Source organism: Teleopsis dalmanni, chromosome X, assembly GCF_002237135.1.
Source record: "Teleopsis dalmanni isolate 2A chromosome X, ASM223713v2, whole genome shotgun sequence".
Lineage (NCBI taxonomy): Eukaryota > Metazoa > Arthropoda > Insecta > Diptera > Diopsidae > Teleopsis > Teleopsis dalmanni.
Window position 1 is genome coordinate 66,213,970 of NC_051848.1, and position 20,338 is coordinate 66,234,307.

General features: G+C 28.8%; 2 protein-coding genes across 3 annotated transcripts in view; one reads left to right on the forward strand and one right to left on the reverse strand.

Moving 5' to 3' along the window:
- The window catches only part of LOC119687625 (apoptosis-resistant E3 ubiquitin protein ligase 1), a 32,126-nt gene extending 26,766 nt beyond the window's left edge, over positions 1-5,360 (reverse strand). The window contains exon 1 of one of the 2 annotated variants that reach the window (XM_038102015.1): positions 4,957-5,360. In XM_038102015.1, coding sequence (XP_037957943.1) covers positions 4,957-5,158 — 202 coding nt within the window. In that variant the 5' untranslated portion in view covers positions 5,159-5,360. The remainder of the gene's footprint in view (positions 1-4,956) is intronic. The other variant, XM_038102016.1, reaches the window with a different exon arrangement.
- Positions 5,361-7,658: 2,298 nt separating this feature from the next.
- Positions 7,659-19,946, forward strand: LOC119687856 (neural cell adhesion molecule 2). The gene is made up of 7 exons (XM_038102373.1): positions 7,659-8,311; positions 12,706-12,900; positions 12,995-13,105; positions 13,202-13,339; positions 13,416-13,565; positions 17,063-17,551; positions 18,893-19,946. Exons 1-7 carry the CDS (start codon positions 8,266-8,268, stop codon positions 19,117-19,119), a joined length of 1,356 nt encoding a protein of 451 aa, XP_037958301.1. The 5' UTR covers positions 7,659-8,265; the 3' UTR covers positions 19,120-19,946.
- The last annotated feature ends 392 nt before the right edge of the window (positions 19,947-20,338 follow it).

Here is a 20,338-nt window from a genome sequence, read left to right on the forward strand (position 1 = left end):
CTAAATGAAATAAATTACACACAGCTAACCTATTCCCAGCTTGGCTTGTTTAAGCCATTCCATAAGACATTGGCAATCAGAGAGAAAAAGTGGTTAAATGATAAAATAAATTCTCTATATTAAAAAAAAAAACACTATACATGTATTATATATTTTTTTTTTGTGGTGAGGAGGTGAACCGACCGTCGTCGCAATGGTGTGTCCCTAACATTAATATATAGTATACGGACTAGAACACCCCCTCTTCAGCGAGACTTATTCACCCTCGGAACAGCTTTCGCATTACTTCGAGAAGTATGTATTATATATATAGTATATATATACTATATATATATTATATATATACTATATATATATTATATGTATATATAGTTATTATATATTATTATATGTATATAAGTATATATATGTAGGTAGAAAGAGTAAGATCTGGCAACGCTGGGGAAAAGGGAACAAGGAGAATGAAGAAGAAGTCAGTTAGTAGTAAGTCGTTGTTGTAGTCAGTCGATTGTACGTATTATACACTTTGATTTTTGTAACAAATGAATAACTATTAAATAAACATTCCTACATATATATTATATATCTAGTATATATATATTATATATATAGTATATACAAAAATCATATAGTATTTAAAAAAAATCATGAACATAAGTATTTGTTTTTACAGCCCTCTAATCTGCACAGTGATTTATATTGACTCGCCATCGTATCTAGTCTAGACAGCCCTGGTCAAAATGATTGCAGACAGCCGAACGAAGGTATAAAGTTATCAGAGTTGTATAGATTTTATGCAGTAAGTTGATTTAAAATTTATTCAAACTCACTTTTTAATTGTGTATGGGTATGTGTGTCGTCAAATAAGGTATATATATGACTGTGGATCTATTCATTGAACTGCACCAATAAAATGGATAATATTTTGAAATCTTCTTTAAGATCACATGCAGTTTTCTTATAGTATAGCTCCTGGCATACTTCAACTGCTGCGGTAATTTTAACTTTGTCCATTTGGGATGTGTTACAAAATGATATCAGCAACTTCATTTTTAACGATTACACGATTACACAATTTTGTTTAGTGGCACACATATCACTGTGAACTGATTGAATTTCACATTATCTATGGATAAATGTGTTTAATAGTATGTTACGTAAAGTAAACAGAACAATACAATCACCAATGCTCTTTTGACTAGATGCCAGAACCTTTCCATCAACATTACCTTCAAACATTTTGTATACTTTCTTGATAATATTTGAGCTAATTATATTTCGACACATTATCTATTTCAGAGAAGTTGCCTCAAAAACCATGTTTGGCGATCAAAAAGAAGAGTTACTATGGCCTTTGTTACCATTGCACACTATCCGTTTACAATTTGTCTCGATTGCAAATACCAATGGACAAGCTCTTGCATCACACTCGGTAAGATGATGGGATAAAGAAGTAGTGGAACTAAATAGTTAGGAAAGGATAAAGAAAAAATGGGTGGGAAGTGGTAAATGGTAAGTAAAGTGGTAAGTAAAATAAGAAAGTTTAAGTAAAATGAAAGGAGAATTATCAATTTGGTTAACAGAGAGCACCACGCGGAAATAAAAGTTGACTTTTCTGACAGACAGAGTTACGGAAAACCAGTTGTACGTCCTTCAATTTAGGGTACTGATTACATCATTTCCACATGTATGAAATTGATTCGTTTTAATAAATTAAAATATTTACTATTTTACATTATTAAAATCAAAGTTCATACAAATCACAATCACAGCAAATTGCGACATGCGACATAACACAAACTGAAATCGTAGGTAGAATCACAAAATAAAAATTACATATAAGTGATATACCTATGTATGTATATCAGTCACAAACAGAAAAATAAACGCATTCATGTAATTTGCAACTCTATAATTGTTTTTTATTTAAAGCAAACAATTTCTTGTACATATATAACTTAATTTAAATAAAATGTATAAAAATTTATTATTTATGTAGTATGAAATATCTATAGTTCATTTGTTGTTGTGATTTGAGTTATGTTAGTGCTATTACTCACTTTTACTCTTTTGGGGGCTTTACCCTGCCCCACACTAAGCTGTAACTGCACTAGAATTATTATAATTTATTTATCTTTTAACTGATGACGAACTATAGTCCTGAGGTGGACTATAGTTCAGTTTTATAAATATTATATATGTTATTTAATAATATTTAAATATATACATAAAATTCATATATCAAATATTTTATTTGAAATAAATCAGAGAAAAGTCAACATTTTAAAAAACTTTATTACTTTATATTTCAGTTTGTAAAAGTTTTAATTTAAATGCAAAATACTACATATACTATGTGAAATTGTTTAATTTTAGATCTCGATTGCTTTGCACATGCATGATAATATTTTAGTACATAAACATTGAATTGATATTTAAATATTAATAATTTAAGTATATTAAATATATTAAGTAGATCTACATTTCCAAATTTCTCCAATAAGCTATACATATATTGCAGACAACGATATATTGCAAACGACTTGGGTTGTTTTCGGCCTTCGATTCTCGGATGTCATTATTGAGTTAAAGCTAAAATGGCTTTAGTTCGCATAACAAAATCTTTTGTTATTGCAAGTATTTAACTTAAGGCTGACTGTTTAAGGTTGAAGTCATCACCAACCTAATGATGCTCCAAGACAGTCATCCTCCTGCTTGCCAATGCTGGACATAAGCACAAAATATGCACCGCGGTCGCCTTTTCTTCTATACAGAGTCTGCAAGTGTCTTCCTCAACACGAGTTATCTTTTTAAAGTGATATTTAATGTCCAGTGATCAATGAGATCAGTCAACTTTAAGGTGATACTCTATGTCCAGTAATCAATGAGGTCAGCCAACTAAAGCTGCTCCGCGGATAGTTAATCACTTTTAAAGCTAAAGGAACTTTTTTAGGATACATATAACGACACTATAAATCTGTGCATAATTTTAGAACAAACAATTGAAGTTTTGTTTTTTATACATTAAAAACGTTAAATACATAAATAAAAACTTAGTGTCGATGATAATAGAACTAATAGGGTTATTCATTCTGTCTTACAAACTCATTGCAAGGCGCACGTTGCAATGCAAATTTCTTGCAATTGATTGCAATCCTGCTATACCTAAACCCATGTATATATGCTTGCAACGACACAAAAAAGGAAAAAAACAGCTGTTGTGACATCTGTTGCTTATCATGTGGATGGGGTACGCTGTAAAAACAGCTGTTTCATTTTGATGTTGTAATTTGCAACAGAGGTGTTCTAGTGCTTTAGCAATTTTAGTACTGTATTCTTGCATTTCGTGACCCTTGCAATGACTTTGCAAGACAAAGTGAGTAATAACTTTAAATATATTGTTAATTGGAATCATGTTAAATCGTTTTCTGTTAAATTTCCATGAAAGAGTGTGTAACAACAAGTTTTATATAACAACATTAAAAAATTATTAAAGTTGATATATATTGTCGGTTCTCTAAAGGTGTATTAATAAAATTTGATAAGTTTTATAAAAAGTTCCTAAGTAAAAATAATATGTTTTTTTTCCGATTACATGCTGCGTATTCAAAATTAATTGTTCCTTAATCCAACTGCATTATAAAATTAAATATATAAACACAAAAAATTTATGTTCAACTAAATAAATAATTACTTCTCATATACGTTTCTAGATAACTAGTTAAAGAGATGTATAATAAATATGAATACATATGTACATTATATGAAGAGAATACATGTTAAATAATATTCATTCCAATTACTTATTTTCTGATCTACAGGACTTATTCAATACTAAAATTGTTATAAGATATGTGTCTTGCGATTATGTTATATATGTATATATTTATGCTATCATTCAAAGCATTGTGTTAATTTTATCTTACTGCACTTTAGTATTTGGTATATCACCTCATTTCATTACTCGTCATCCATTGTTGTATATTACAAATACTTATTTTTAAAATGTATTTATAATAAAAAAAAATAATTCTGAATAAATTTAAAGAAATCGTTCTAAAGAATCTAAATCATTTTAAATAACAATAACACAGAAAAAGAATAAATACTACTGATATATAATCGTTGGGTAGATAACTAAAATTGAATATTGTTATTGATAACTTAACAATAAACTAAATTAGAATTGCATATATAATTACGAATTGCATATAGGTTTCAATCCTTTTAGAGAAGCTATAACCAAGTTCGTCAGACTGTATGATATATTTTCGACTTTCTATAATCTCGTTTCGCGCTCACTGTGTTTTCAACACTATGTAGAAGAAAAATACAAATCATTGGATTGATATTAAAGTTTGTTTATTATATCTTATCTAACAGAACTACAGTATCAAAAATGCTGCGACATGTGAGCTACAGTTGGTCAAAATTATTTAATTTATGCATATTACTGTCGTTGAGAATGGCATTGAGACGTCGTTGAGAATTTCGAGTAAAACTAAATATAAGCTCTAGAACATTTGTTTGTGATCGACAATAATGCAATGTGATTGCCATATTAAATGTATTATATATTGTTCTTATACATATATAAATTATACATATGTGTATGATATAAACGTTTTAAGTGTTTCTTACACTTCGTTTGAAATAAAACAATTTGTTAGCACAAAATTGTCCCCACAAATTGTATACACTGTAAATATTAAATTAAATCAAAATTATATAAAAAAATGTAACATATGAACAATTATTTATTTTAAAATAATTAATGTATCACTGAACTGACCGAATATTAGTGTAGGGAACGTTTGTCAACAAAAACAATACATTTATTTTTAATATTGTACATAATTATTTTTTAAACAAAATGAAATAGAGGAAGGTAATGCAAATAAATACCAACAAAATAAAATAGTATCAGTAGAAGTACAATTTACTACTTCAACTTACCAATATCTACGAAAAGCTTTTTGTATGCAGTTAAATTATTCTCTTCCAACCACTGGTCTACTGTTTGCAGTGCGTTATTCTGATCGGCACGATTCCACTGTGGATATATTTTCCAAATCAATAAAACTATCTTCACTAACGAAATCGTGAACATTAAACTTAACACAACTGCAACGTAAATCTTTATTAAACGTATATACATTATACGAAATCCGCTTATAAATCGATGATTAAAGCCGAAATATCAAATTTCCATTACTTAATTCTAACCGCACTATATTCATTTGCATTCATTTTTGAACGGGATATGTATAAAATGCAATAGTTTAAAGCAAAGTAAATTGAATTTTTAATACTTTCGACACAAGTGCATAATGTAATAACAAAAGGCGTTACAATATTTGTTTACTTGTAGCAAAACATTGGTTGAACGTAGTGTTGCATTTCGTACTCATACCAATGAGTATTTTGAATGGATACAATGAACAACAAAGAATACAGACAATGAATGAAAGGTAAAATATAGCTTATTCAAGTTGGTATTGATTTATTATAATAAATGCATGTATTAAGATTAACTAAATCAGATGTACAAGCTGGCCATTTTGATTAATTCCAATTAACGTCAAATTTTGTTGTTTTATTCAAATTCTGGAATATTTAACAAAAATTGTTTTAAAAATTTATTTTGTTGAGAAAATTGAAAATGAACAACAAGAAAGCAGAAATAATTGATTTTATGAATATTTTTAAAATTTGTAATAAATTTATTGGAGAGATACATGGATTATATGAATTTTATGAAACCAATTACTTAAGATATTTAAAATTAAAATTTCATACAATTTTTTGAATTTATTTATCGACCTGTTTATTAAAATGGTTTTTTATATATTTTTTATCTGGCTGTAGGTCTCTTTTTGTTAAATAATTCAACATTTAATATTTTTTGTTATACTCTATATTTTAATACTCCTTGAAAGTCATCATCAGGATCACAATCTAACATAAATTAATATTTCAAAAACTATATTTACGTCATCCTCTTTGTTTTTTTGTCTAAATTGCACTATAGACGTAATAAAGACAAAAGAACAAAGAGCATGACGTATATGTTATTTTAATAATATTAACTTATAATAATAATCCTGATGAAGACTCTCAAGAACAATTAAACTATAGAGTATAATAAAAAATATTAAACGTTGAATTATTTAACAAGAAGAGACCTACAGCCAGATTTAAAAATATATAAAAAACCATTAAAATTTCATTGTATATTCTAATTGTGAAAAATACGGAATAAATTTTTTGAAATGTAATTAAGGATAGATAAAAATTTCGTGTGCTGATTAAGCATTGTGGCCAAAATCCACAAATTGGGATATGTACTGCTATCCCATCCAGCATATTCTCCAGATGTAGCCTCCTGCGATTATTTTCTGTTTCCAAACCTAAAGAAATGGCGAAATTTACTTTTTTCTATTTTCGTAAAAATTCACGAAATTGTCTGCTTTGAACGCCTATCAAACACCAACAGAACGACGTAGCTTGCTCAAAATTAAAAAGTTGCCCATTTTTAGATCACAGCTGACGGCAACACTGTTGCATTTGAAGTAACTACGCGGGAAATTCAAAAAGTCACTGACATCAAACCACCCTCGTATTATATATATAATATAATACTATGAACTCATGGCGTTTTCTATTGATAATTCTGGATTCAATCTAGATTTACTCTTGATCTGTCAAATTTTGTTGCTCAATCAAACATTTTTAAAGTGAAATAACATTTTTGTTTGTAGTGTTAATATATATTTACATATTTCGTAAATACATATTCAAATATATACTACACTTTATTTTTTATCATATAAAACAGTTGTTAATATCAGCGTAATCTTGTTATTTGGGATATTTATCTAGAGTGTTATAAATTAATCTCAAGTGGTATACATTTCCCTCGAAATTTATCAATCAAAAATGAATATAATACAAATAGTGAATTTGAATTGAAGTTACCAATCATTACCAATAGAAAACAGTGTTAGACTATATCAAAGAAAAAAAGCGAGAAAAATTTGTGCAATGCAGAATTTAATATTTATCTTGAAGTTATATCGAACATCGACCTGGAACTTTAAGGCAGCATAGAACGGCATTACCTGGCGCTTCGTCAAATCAACATATGAAAAGACTGTTTTAAATTACCTACATTAACCCATTAACTACCAGGCAATTTCAAACTTGAAATTTTGCGGTGAAATTTCGATAATACATGGTAAAATAAAACAAGCAAATGAGAAGAGTTTAATATATATTTAAAAGATTACTCCCACTTTATATATACCTAAAAAAAATAAAATATTCTTTAAATATTAAAAAGTATTCAAAGCAAGCCGTGTGGTGCGCTACACGGTGGTCCGAAATGGGTTAAGGGAATCTGAGTTAGATTTGCTCAAATGTTAACACCATCCCTTCTTAGAAAATAAACTTTTACTTATTGCTTTCAAATGCTTTGCTTTTGTATGAAAAAAGAGCTTTTCTTAAGTTTATGCCACAAAAATTGATTTTGACACTAGTTGCTTTAAGAAGAAGACAAATTTTAAATTTTGCTCAACATTGTTTCGAGTCTCGAAGACAGAGTGGCGCTTAAAGCTGCAGTTAGCTGTGTCAAAGCACAACGTAAGTAGGCGCCTAAGAAGACATATACTGATACGTTAGTGCCGTTAGTGGCGTTAGTATGTTTTTGTTGAGAAACTAAATTCATTAAAATCTTACATTAACGCTTTTTTACAACTAATTAAAATATAATTGCTCTGGGCTGCTTACAGTTTGGCAAGAAAACAATTTCGGTGACGATTTCGCCCTTCACAGAAAAAGGATTGAAGGACTTTGGTGAAACATTAGATAACGGTTTTAAGCAACTTCAAAGAATGCATTAACGAAAGCTAAAGCGCTTACGCAATTTGTCGAAGTTTTTAACTTTTGCTAGCGCTAAAATAGTGATAAGTTCTTGAGCGAAAACTAAAAACACAGTAATGTTAATTACAGAAAATAAAAACAAAAACAATTAATGAGGAATGAAAGCAGCTCTTACTATGAGTTCTGTTATTAAACTAAATGATAGGATTTAAGTGTTGTTGTGTGTGTGTCATCCAATAGTGCTTTCTAATGTTAAATGAAGTTGCGTTCGTTATTTAATTTTGAAGTTCAGAAGTGCATTTCAGTGAATTAACTTTTATTATTTGTTTTGTAGACGTTTTTTAAGGGGTTTCGTAGTGCGGGGGGTATTGATTGTTTTGGACAATGAGAAACCTAATTGGATTATTGCTGTATTTGACCGCCATTGCCGGTGAGTGTGTTTTCCTATTGGCGTATTTGAAATAGTTTTTAAAGTTGATTTTTTGTTTTTGCTATGAATCTTATACGAAAATCTGTACACATGTATATATGTGAACTAAATATTGAAATTAATTAATTTAAGTCATTGAAAAATGTATAAAATTCTTTATTTTCACTCATAGTATCTTGGAAAGAGAAGATCCAGATACAGAGATATTTTAAAAAAAAACTTAGCAGCATAGGTCAAAAAAATTGTTGCAATTATACTAATAAAAAGTAGAGACATTATTATGAAAATTGAATAATTTTAATATTTTGACTTAAAAGAACTATTATTGGCATATCAAAAGCGTATAAATTATGCATACCAAAGCACATTTCTTAAAAATAGATATCTGCAGTGAGGCCAACTTTTGGCAACTGCATTTGTCGGTAAGGCCAACCACTCCCAGTGACCTTTTCGGAAAATTACATTTCCGGATAAAACTAATGCGTTTGTTATTGTAGAAGTCATACAAATTTATGACATCCTGAAGGACATTTCATACTCGCATAAGTATCGAATTGAGTCAGAAATAGTACTATTTTAAATAAAAGAAATCGGTTTTTCCAAACAACTTTTAGTTGTTTTTTTTTCTTTTTTTGTCTTATATAAAAGGTTTTGTTTATTTTGGACAAATGCATAGTTCTAAAATATATTTGTGAGAGCTTGATACCGTTTTATAAATTTATGGAATATTTTTAAGTACAACTTACAGATTTCAAAATTTTTCCCAGTCTTTATTTCTGATGAACTTTTCTTAACAATAACTGAATTTTCCTCAAAATAAATTTCACATCTAGGTTTTATAAATTTATGGAATATTTTTACGTACAACTTACAGATTTAAAAATTTTTCCCAGTCTTTATTTCTGATGAACCTTTCTTAACAATAAATTTCACATCTAGGTTTCAATATTTTTCCCAGGCTTTATTTCTGATGAACCTTTCTTAACAATAACTGAATTTTCCTCAAAATAAATTTCACATCTAGGTTTTCTTCAGTGCAAGAGTTTAATAATATAATAAAAAAGTATCTAAAAGTTATTATTTGAATGTTAGCATTGAGGTCAAATTTCTTGTCACTAAATTTTTTTTTTAGATATGAATCTATTTATTTTGCATCTTAGTTATCATTATAATCAGTAACAAATTCTGAAACCAGCTGGATTTACCTCTCAAAGGATTAAGATTTTTCCGCCTATATCTAAATAGACTTCCATTTAAATCTCAACTTTCCCCCAATGCATTCTCACTCCTAAGTAATGACATCCACTTTCACACTACCAATACTTATCCACATTCTAATCCATGTATTCGTCTTGTAATTACTTTCATGTTAATTGCTTTATAGGCCCTTGCAGGATACAACAACAACAACGTCCCAAAACCACCATATAAGTTTATTTTAACATATTATTAAAAATACACTTTTCGTGTTTATTAAATCAGTGTCAAAATAGCTTGTTAAGTAATACAGTTACAATTAATTTTTAAAACTCCCAAGCCTTTTAATATTTACCTTGTATCTATCTAATATCTACACATTGAATTTAATTGTATAATATTCTAATCAGTATGAATAAAAGATGATTAGCCCATGTTTAGCTAATCATATAATATAATGAATATAATTAAATCAAATTAATTTGTATAACTCATCTAAATTAAATTTATATACTTTATTAAATTCATTTATGTATACGTTTCAAAAAAAAAAAAAAAAAATTAATTCTCTAATTTGTCCATGTATGTGCTAACATATTTGAAATTATTGATTTAAACGGTTCCTTTATAGTTTATTACATAATAAATTTAATTTTTTTTTTTAAGAAAGCAATATTTCTAAATTTTTTGCTCAAAATTAACTAAAATTTTAAATTGAACACAGTTTGCTTTTCAACGACTAGCAATATTTATCGAAAGTCACTGATAATTATGTTGTCTTCCCACTCATATCCTTAGAAAACACTTAGGAGGCGGTATTTGATTTATCTCTAAATCTCTATTGTTTAAGTGTTCACTTGGTGGATAATGTGTCATCACTTATGAACTCACTTATACTGTTGATAATTCTCATTTGTATGGATTTTATATGAAAAACGCCAATAAATACTGCACAGCGATAATGTCAACTTAGCCTTTTCAAATTCGTAAAGTGATATGTATATATTTATATATATTATATTTATTTATTTAAATTATTTAAAGACTGATGAATAAACTACTTTAAAAAGACAAAGAAATAGAATTTTGCTGTATTTAATTACAATTTCCTCCATAAATATTATCCCAAGTGCGATGAGACTGGTTTCATAGAAGTTCTTAGCGTAGCGATATCCATGAGTGAAGTATAGTAGGTGGAAAACTTCTCTACTTACTGTCCAAATTTGAGCGAACTTGCTCAATATTTTGCAACGACTTGGCATTTTATATAATCTTATTTTGTGTATGTCGATAGAAAAAACATCACACAAATATTTAATTTGGTTTTAAATTTAATGAAAGTACTTTACAATGTGTAAAGAAACAAAAGCATTGGGATAATTAATTTAGATTATCTAGATTACCGAAGTATCCGATACTGTGATGGTTATATGTTGAACACGATGGTTGAACACCACCACCAAAAACAACTGACAATAAAGAAGTCATCCAGAATATTAAAAAAATTCTTACAAGAGACCGCTCAATGTTTGCAAGACTCATCTATAAAGAAAGTGGAACAATGAAGACCATACTCTATTCAAATATTTGGGCAAAACAAAAGGTGGTGCGTGTTTTGTCTAACACAATTTATAGCATTAAAATTACAAAGATATATTAAAAACGTTCCAAAAGAATTCGCTAAGCATTTCAGCCATTGTAACTGAACATGGCAGGTGGTATTTTTAATACAATCCGAATATAAAATATCAGAGTGCGGAGAAAAAGTCAACAGATTAGCAAAAAAAAAAACGAAATTACTATCTCAGAGGAGCATTTTTAAAACAATGCTAATATTTTCATCGATTTAAAAGCAATTGTTCATATAAAATAATATATAAAATAATTTATCTTAAAAGGAGAGCTGGTTAACATAGATTATTATTTGAGAGTTTAATAATGATTTCAACATTCTCCTACCTACCATTATGAAAAATTAATGAACCAAAACTGCTTTTTAATTAATTGAGGAAGACTCGTTTCTTCTTTCTCTTCACCTCTAACTGAACCTAACAATAATTGGAGTCAAAATTCGACCGGAATAGTAAAAGAGTCATCATGGTACTTGAATCCTTGACCAAAAAAACTGTAACTGTTTCGATCACATATCGTATGCATTTGATTTGACCATGATTTTCTGGCACTTTACCAATCTGAAACCGATAACCAAAGCAAACCGTTTCAATAACGCTCCAGCCATCCAAAAAAACGTTTTAAATAAAATTCACATGACATTTTATAACAATAAAATGAGATTCCAGTATGTCAACCCCATTTCTACAGCCATCTATATATTGCGCCACCCACTATACGTCATTATTTAATTTTTTTTTTATTTTGATTTTAAGTAATTTAAATTGGTAACAACAACCAATTTACAATAAAAATTAAGTATTATAGAGTAAGTTCAAGTAAAATTTGATCACGACGACGCTATTTTCTATACTTCTTGACATAAGTTAAAACAATTCACTCAATAATGAATGTCAGAACTTGCGCCTATTAGGAGCAAATATGGTCACATATTCACACAACTTTTTACTTTATTATTATAATAACAATAAGACAGTGTGCAGATAGTAGTGATAATATAGCAATTGAGATTTAACTATCTGCATAACATTCCTTTGGGTTCTTGAGCAGAAAGGGCGTCAAGCTAAAGTTTCCATTCTTCATATGGGACTACCTGCATAACAAGGCTCTTAATGAATTTTGTCTTGTGGTTACGAAATTATTAAAACTTTGTCTGATAATAAAAGATAGAGATAAAGTTCTAAAAAAATACTATAACAAATGTTAATAATATTAACGTATTTTTCTTGTGTTTTACTATCTATTAGTAAAAATCACATTCAAAAATTAATTTCTAGACTGGGGTAGCTTGATGATTTTGCAATAAATATATATGAAACAAAACAATGAAACTACTGTTGTCTACTACTGTTGACCTTCTGATTGGTTTTTATTAATATATTTTTTCCGTAAAATTTTTATTTTATTTTCATTTTATTTGTATAATATGTATATTGAAGTTGAGTATATTTTAAAATGTATATTACAAATTATCTAACAACGTTTACAGTAATTATATTATTTAATAAATATTATATATATTGCTCTTCGTAATTCGTAATAATTTTTAGTTTAAACATTTACAGTACCTGGTAATGGCCATCATTCTTCCCTAACACTAAGTCCTTCCGATGCAACTTTAGTTAGATACACAAATGAATCGCTTATAGTACAATGTAGCAGTGTAAAAAACAATTTAAACCTTCACTGGAAGTCTCCGAATGGCGACCTTATTAAGAAGAATAAAGGACGTATTCACATTGAAAACAATAGTTCTACAGGTAAAACATTATTCAAATTCCAACATCTTTTGAAAACTGAAGTTATTTTTCTTCATATATATATATACATATATATATATACATTTATATATAGGTCAACTTACAATAGTTTTCACGCACATTTCTTTAGCCGATAAGGGTAATTGGACTTGTGAAGACACTGAGAGTGGAACACATAACATTACATTTGATCTTATTGTGTATCGTAAGTATATAGAACTTATCGATATATTCATATGCTAAAACACGTTATAAGTCAGTTGAATAAGAATTCATGTATTTCTTCTATACAAAAATAAAGAAAAAATCATCTTCACTGAAAATGCCACAGTTCAAGCTGTAAAGGAGGGGAAAAATGCTACAATACTTTGCGAAGTAAAAGGAGAGCCACAACCAACCATTACATGGAGTTTCAACGGGCAACCTATAACAATCGATAGTAAGTTCCATGTGAATGAAAAGTTTTGTTATATTTTTATACTTTCTTGATGAAAATAAATTTATTATTAAAACAGCAAATTCTAGTAAGCTCCGGATTTTAGCTGATGGCTTACTTATCAACAAGGTAGCACAAAATGATACTGGCGAGTATACGTGCCGCGCATACCAAGTGAACTCAATTGCATCAGATATGCAGGAACGCACCGTCCTATTAAAAATTGAACGTGAGTCCGATGTCTATTAATTATAAATTTAAAAAAAAAAAACATTTTTTACTGCTAGTAATTTATAGATTACATGTTATATTTTAATATAAATAACTGTTCATTGCATTATAAATACTTAAAAGTCGTAATTTAAAAAAAATAAAATTATAAAGCAATTACTGTTTTTGATACATTTTCAATAATTCTTGACGTAAGAATATTTTATTTTATATGTCAGTATATCCCTCACATTATATGTCAGTTAAGCAATAAGTCAGGCCTCATTCATTATAACCAGCATAATTAGCTGGTTATAATGACAATTGGTTTCCAGTTATCCGTTTCTGGACGTCCATCAGACCTATAGATAAGACAAATTGGTTTCCAGTTATCTGTTTCTGGACGTCCATCAGACCCTTAGATTTTTAACTGATAGAGTAAAGATTCTGTGATTAATGGAAGATGTAATATTTGCAAACTTACAGTTAAGTAGATTTAGAAAAACTTAAAATCTAAATACTAAGTCTAAATAATTCATACGATCAACATTAAATTACCATTACGACCCTATTACAATTATTTCAAGTAATATTAACGGCTTTTGTTTCTCTTAAGAATTTGGAAACATTTTATAAACAAATACTTCGGATATATATGTATACGGTATAAACGAAGTGATATGCAATGTTACTCACATATATATATTCTATATATTTGTATAAGATTGACTGGTAGACGCAAAACCGTTGTGATCTATCTATTCAAATAACACCACGACGACATTACTAAAATATAGTATCTTACAATACTTCAAGTAGTAGCCTTATATTGTTAATTCACTATTTTCACTAACCAAATAACCATGACCAGCTATAGTTGAGTCCGAGAGTAAAGAAAGGACTACACTTATCTAACGAAAAAATGTAATACTATTATTAAAATCTGAGTATCAAATTAAGGAGCATAGAAATATGGAATGTATGTAAACACTGCGGATTAGCAAAATGCGATTTATTCTACACTGATGTCTACGATTTTTGTATTAGCACTTTAATTATATAATTTAACCTGGTATACTAACTGATGTACTAACTGTAACAATCATTTTTTTTGAATACATATAGGTACACTAGGCGGCATAAAATAAAAATCGTGCATTTTTAAGTTTTACTTTGAAATGACTTTCTAAAGAATTCTTGTCTGTTTTTTGTTTTTATTTATAACGAATACAAAATTAAAAATAAGCAAACAAATATTAAGAGATACAAATTAATTAGTAATTTCATATGTTGGCATAAGTATTTTGACAAATATATAATACTAAGATAACAAAATTTAAACTTAAAAGTGAAGAAAGTAAGTAGAATTTAATAAAATGAAGAAGAATCTCTAGAGACATCTCTTTCCAAAGGAAAGTGACTTCAGAAATTGTCTCCTCTCTTTATTTACCGAAACTGTTCTCTTCCGTGTAAAAAGAGACCAGACGTTTTCTATTATATTTAAACCTGGACTTTAAAGTGGCCAGTTCAAAGTAGTAACACCAATATCCTTAAAAAAAATACTAATCATCTCGGAGTTGTGGCATGGAACATTATCCTGTTACAAGATAAGTGATTCTCCAATAAGCCTATCTCCGGAAAGAAACGCATAATCGTTTAGAGTAGTCAAATATTGACCTTGGTTCATTGTGCTGACGATAGAAACCAAGTTACCGAACCTACTACTGAATTGTGAGCATGTTACTACATGCAAAGTAGTTAATATATGATGATTAGTTGCTTTCAACTGGCTACCTTTGGATCTTTATCGAATTAAGATCAATTCCTAAGTACTATATACTTCAAGATCAACACTAACGTAACAAATGTTACAACCATACATCGTAATACCTTAGGTAACACCAATCATGTAATTAAATTATACCGCATCTAAAAATCAGACAGAGATACAATACTAATATTACATACAGTCATATATATTAATGATAAGATCGACAAGAGTACTGAAACGGTTAACGCGATATATTAGTAAAAGCCAAGTTGTCCAAAACATAATTTAAGAATAAGTCAATTAATTTTATAATCATTTGATTTGATTTCATAACGGAACATCAGCCCAGAACTGTTATTACAATTTCAAGATTCATTCAAATACCGACATCTATCTCTTTACCTAATTAGGCAAAGTAACTTCTCCTATAGTTCCAATTGAAACTGGCGATTTAGTGACGCATTAACTCACTTAAAAAAATTTGTTTCGCTATAAAAAATTTGATTAGTACTGGAACGATCACTCAACTATATTTAAATCTGCATTTGTAGTACGCTCAATTTACAACAACCACTTGAAACATATTTGCTCTCTGATCTTAAAATTTACCATATTTGTAATTTTTCTTGTCTCTTATGATATTACTAGTGTCCACTTTCTGTCTTCTATATTATTGTGAAGCTATTCTTGACTCTAAACAGTTCTCTTCATTAGTAAGCTAATATCTATCTTGCACCACCTGTTTAGTGATAACTTCCGCATTCTGAGTTCGCTGTAGGCTCCTGGGCACATAATTCGGATGAGCATACCGAATTGGGCATGCAGTATCGGTTATGGCAACAAACTAGCAGCAATACAATTATCTGAATGCAATGAACCGTATGAGAATATTTGGTGAGGTTTAATCTGCAGCAGAGGAATAACTATCAGCATAAGATGATCTGGGTAAAGATTTGACTACAACGATGGCATATCACGGAAAGAGATAAATGCAATGAACCGTGTGAGAAGATTTGGTGAAAATTAATCTACAGCAAAAGAATAACTATCAGCATAAGATGATCTGGGTAAAGATAAGACTACAACTGTGGCATAACACAGAGAGTAACTGGGTAATGGTTAGATTGTAGCTGTGGCTTATATAAAACGATGTGGATGAATACCCATTTTTGCGGAGTTTGAAGAGCCTCGCGTGAGGTGTTGTAGATGAATATTTTCCGATTTTAATTTGCCTTTTTAAACATAAATATTGACAAGCCACTGTGAGTATTCTTTTTGTCTTTTTACCATTACATTTCTTTTTATTACTCCAATGCACTAGTGTTTATTTCTTTAGCAGTTGTTTCTACGTCGTGTAAATTTTATTTATATATTTGGTTATTTCATTTGATATAGAAATATTATTTACATTTGAAAATAATTTATTATATACTATCAGAACAGCAACAACAAAACAAATTAAAAAAAAAAATAATTTTATATAAAGAAAACTAATTCAATACTTACACTAATCTAATTCAATGCTTACACTATACTGACACTATAAGGAAGGAAAATCTAGTAATATTTCCCTACTTAACCCTTTTTACACCACTGAAGGACATAAAAAGTCATTTCAACACTTTTATCTAATAAAATTATCTTTTTAATTTTATTTAATGTCGTTAAAAGTATAATGTTAAATAAATCTAGAAAAAACCATATCTACGTTATATGGAAGTCATTATTTTTGTTCATATTTCTAGATAAGCCAGTTTGGATACACTCCCATCATACAAGTGTACAGTACGCATATATTAATGGAACAGCCACAATGCTGTGCGAAGCCATTGCGGAGCCACCGGCAAATTTCACTTGGTTTTATTTAAAAAAACGAATACATAATAATGAATATTTTAGTATCGAAACCAATCATGTGATGTCCTCTTTAACCATAAGAGCACGTGATGCAAGTATAATGGGCGTCTACAAGTGTCGTATTCAAAATGAATTGGGCTTCCTGGAACGAACAATTACTCTCAAACAAAGCGAAAAACCACCTGCACCCGATGGTCTTCATTTGCGTGGATATAACTCCAATACTTTTGACATCGTTTTGGGAACACCACGTACAGCAATGCGTAGTCCTTTGGAAGTGATTGCCTTTCGCATTGAGTTCCAGACAGGAAATGAATTTAGAACGAATGCTGGAAATTGGAAAAATGCAAAACGAAGAGACTTTCCATTTGTGAATGGTATGTTTCGAAATTGTTAATTTTATTTAATTTTATGTTATTTAAAACTCTTATTATTTAAACAAAAATAAAATAATCATAAAGTATGCATATCCGGGACGCACATGTACAAGTACAAAAAAAACATAGTATATGGATTACATTTTTAATAATTATTTTATCAGAAACTATAAGAAATCAAAGCTTAAATATCCAATTAGATATACAGTAAAATTGTGTATGAAAATATTAGTAGTATATATTCAGAATTTTTGGGTCATACACCCAATTTAACCTATAATTATGATATTAAAACCATCGTCGTTTTCATTAGCAACTTCAACATTTTGACAAAGTACCTGTCTCAATATTCTAAGACCTAAGAAATTCTCAATATATATGTAAAAGGTTATCCATTTCGTGGTGCTACTTTGGCACTAAAGTTTTTAAACATTATATGTCATATTAGTCTAAAACTTGCTATTTTATAATTTGGATCGTGTAATAACCGATCAACGTATAAAATTTTAAAAACACCATAAAAATGGTCAACATTTTTCGCATCTAATTTTCTTCAGCGATATCGTCATTTTTTGGTTGATACCTATGTCTTAAATTCACATGTAACTTTCAAAAGATGATTGCAAAACATTACTTTGTGGTGTGACAATTGGTCTGATGTTCAAAATTCCAAACCCTTTTCTGAATATCATGATTTTGTGTCACAAATTCTGATTGCTATAGCCATATGACTGCACTAATTTTTTTAGACGCACAACTGAAGATATGGATGTAGAAGACATGGATGTGTGATTCATATAAAAAGGTACCATAAGGCCTGCATTGTGCCCTGTTTTTACTTTGTTGAGTAAAGAACTTTTCAGATGTGTAATTTCACATTTTTATGAATTACCTATCAAGACTATATGATAAGTCATCACTAAACATTTATTTGAGAAGTTACACAAATGATCATGCTTATACAGATAATCTTCAAGTTTTCGATCCTTTTAAAGCAAACATCCATTAAATTATGTACGACCAGTGAGTATGTCCCGACATACTATATTACTATCGAAAATTACTTTAATAGGATATCCTTTTATTTAATTGATATGATATTCCCCATTTATAAGGAAGGTCTAAACGATATACTGACATTTCATTAAAATTTTAATCGTAAGTGTATTTTACTTATGGTTACTTTAAAAACCACAAAATGGATAACCCTGTACCATAAATACAATATTTTTCTAATATGGTAATATCACATTTTAAGATATAGAATATAGTATATTAGCACCCAATATTATGAAATTACATTAAAAGTTTTTATATCTATAGATAATATATCCATTTCAGGTGCAACATACCCACTAAATAAGTTAGAACCAAATACTACTTATTACATGCGTGCTGCTTCAATGAATTTGGCTGGCCTTAGTGACTGGACTAAAGTTGAAAAGTTTACCACACTTTCCAATGAACTGCGAGGCTACGGCGAACGTACAAAGTCAACTAACTTTCTGATTTTATATGCACTCTGTTTTGTTACTTTTTTATTTAAAAATACTTTTTTAAAAATGTGAAAAGAACCCGAACTTATACGGTCAAAACCAAGCTTAAATTGATATTAAATATTTATGAACTTTTTCCTTGAAAACCAAACAATAATTTTTTCGCACTTGCATCTAAGAACTATTGTTGCACTCTAAGCAAGCTTTGATGTATAAAACAAAAACAATTTACGAAATAAATGTTCAAAGCCCATCTCGATATCATCCTTCCCTTCTTCGGCTTAGCATCAATTCCTTAAAAATTCATTTCCAAAACACATTTCATCACTCCTATATAATTGTATTCACACGGCACAAGTAGTTTGAATTTAACTTGTCATTTTACTCGCTCGGCTCGTTCGGGTACCGTTGTTACAAAATCAAGTTGAAATTATAACCCGGTTGCAAACAAATATTTGACTGCCAAAATGATAATGGAATTGGAATTTGTACAAAATCAAGTTAAAATAAAGTAGGTAATTCAGAATAGTACAATTATGGTATATAGTGAAACTATAAAACAAAAAATTCCTTTCATTAACACTTAGAGACCAAAACAAAAAGAAACAAAATATTCATGAAACAAACAACGTAACTACAAAAATAAAAATGAAAAATAAAATCAAATACAATAAGAAAAATGAAAATCAAAATCACACTGAAAGATTGATTTGCCATGTGAACAAGGTTTTAACGAAGCGAGCCGAACGAATAAAATTAAAATAAAAATAAGAATTATTTATGTGGTGTGAACAGGATATTAGTGAAATTCTAGCTATGTCTGTAGTAGTTAATTAGATATACATTCCGTTATTTGATAATATTTACCCACATATTTTGTATAATATTTGCTTAATTTAATTATTGATCAATAAAATTACTTACATTATGCATTATTCTTTATTCATTATTAGTGTATTAATTTATATATACAATATATGTGTCTTTAAATATTGTTCTAAATTTTATCTAAAACTGTTTCAGTAAAAAACATATATTTTTTAAGCGGAAAACACGAAAGTCTGAAAGACGATTTCAAGTGTATACATCCAGTGAAATAATTATTTCATTATTCAAAATATTCCCATGCGTAATTTACTTTATTCTTTATAACCTCGCAATGTAAATACAGTCGAATAACTAAGAAATAAGTGTTTTCTATTTATCTGTAGTCTTTCATTTAAGCTTAGACTGACCAAACATTTTAACATATATAGAAATCTTAACTTACAAGGAAATTCAATAATCCATT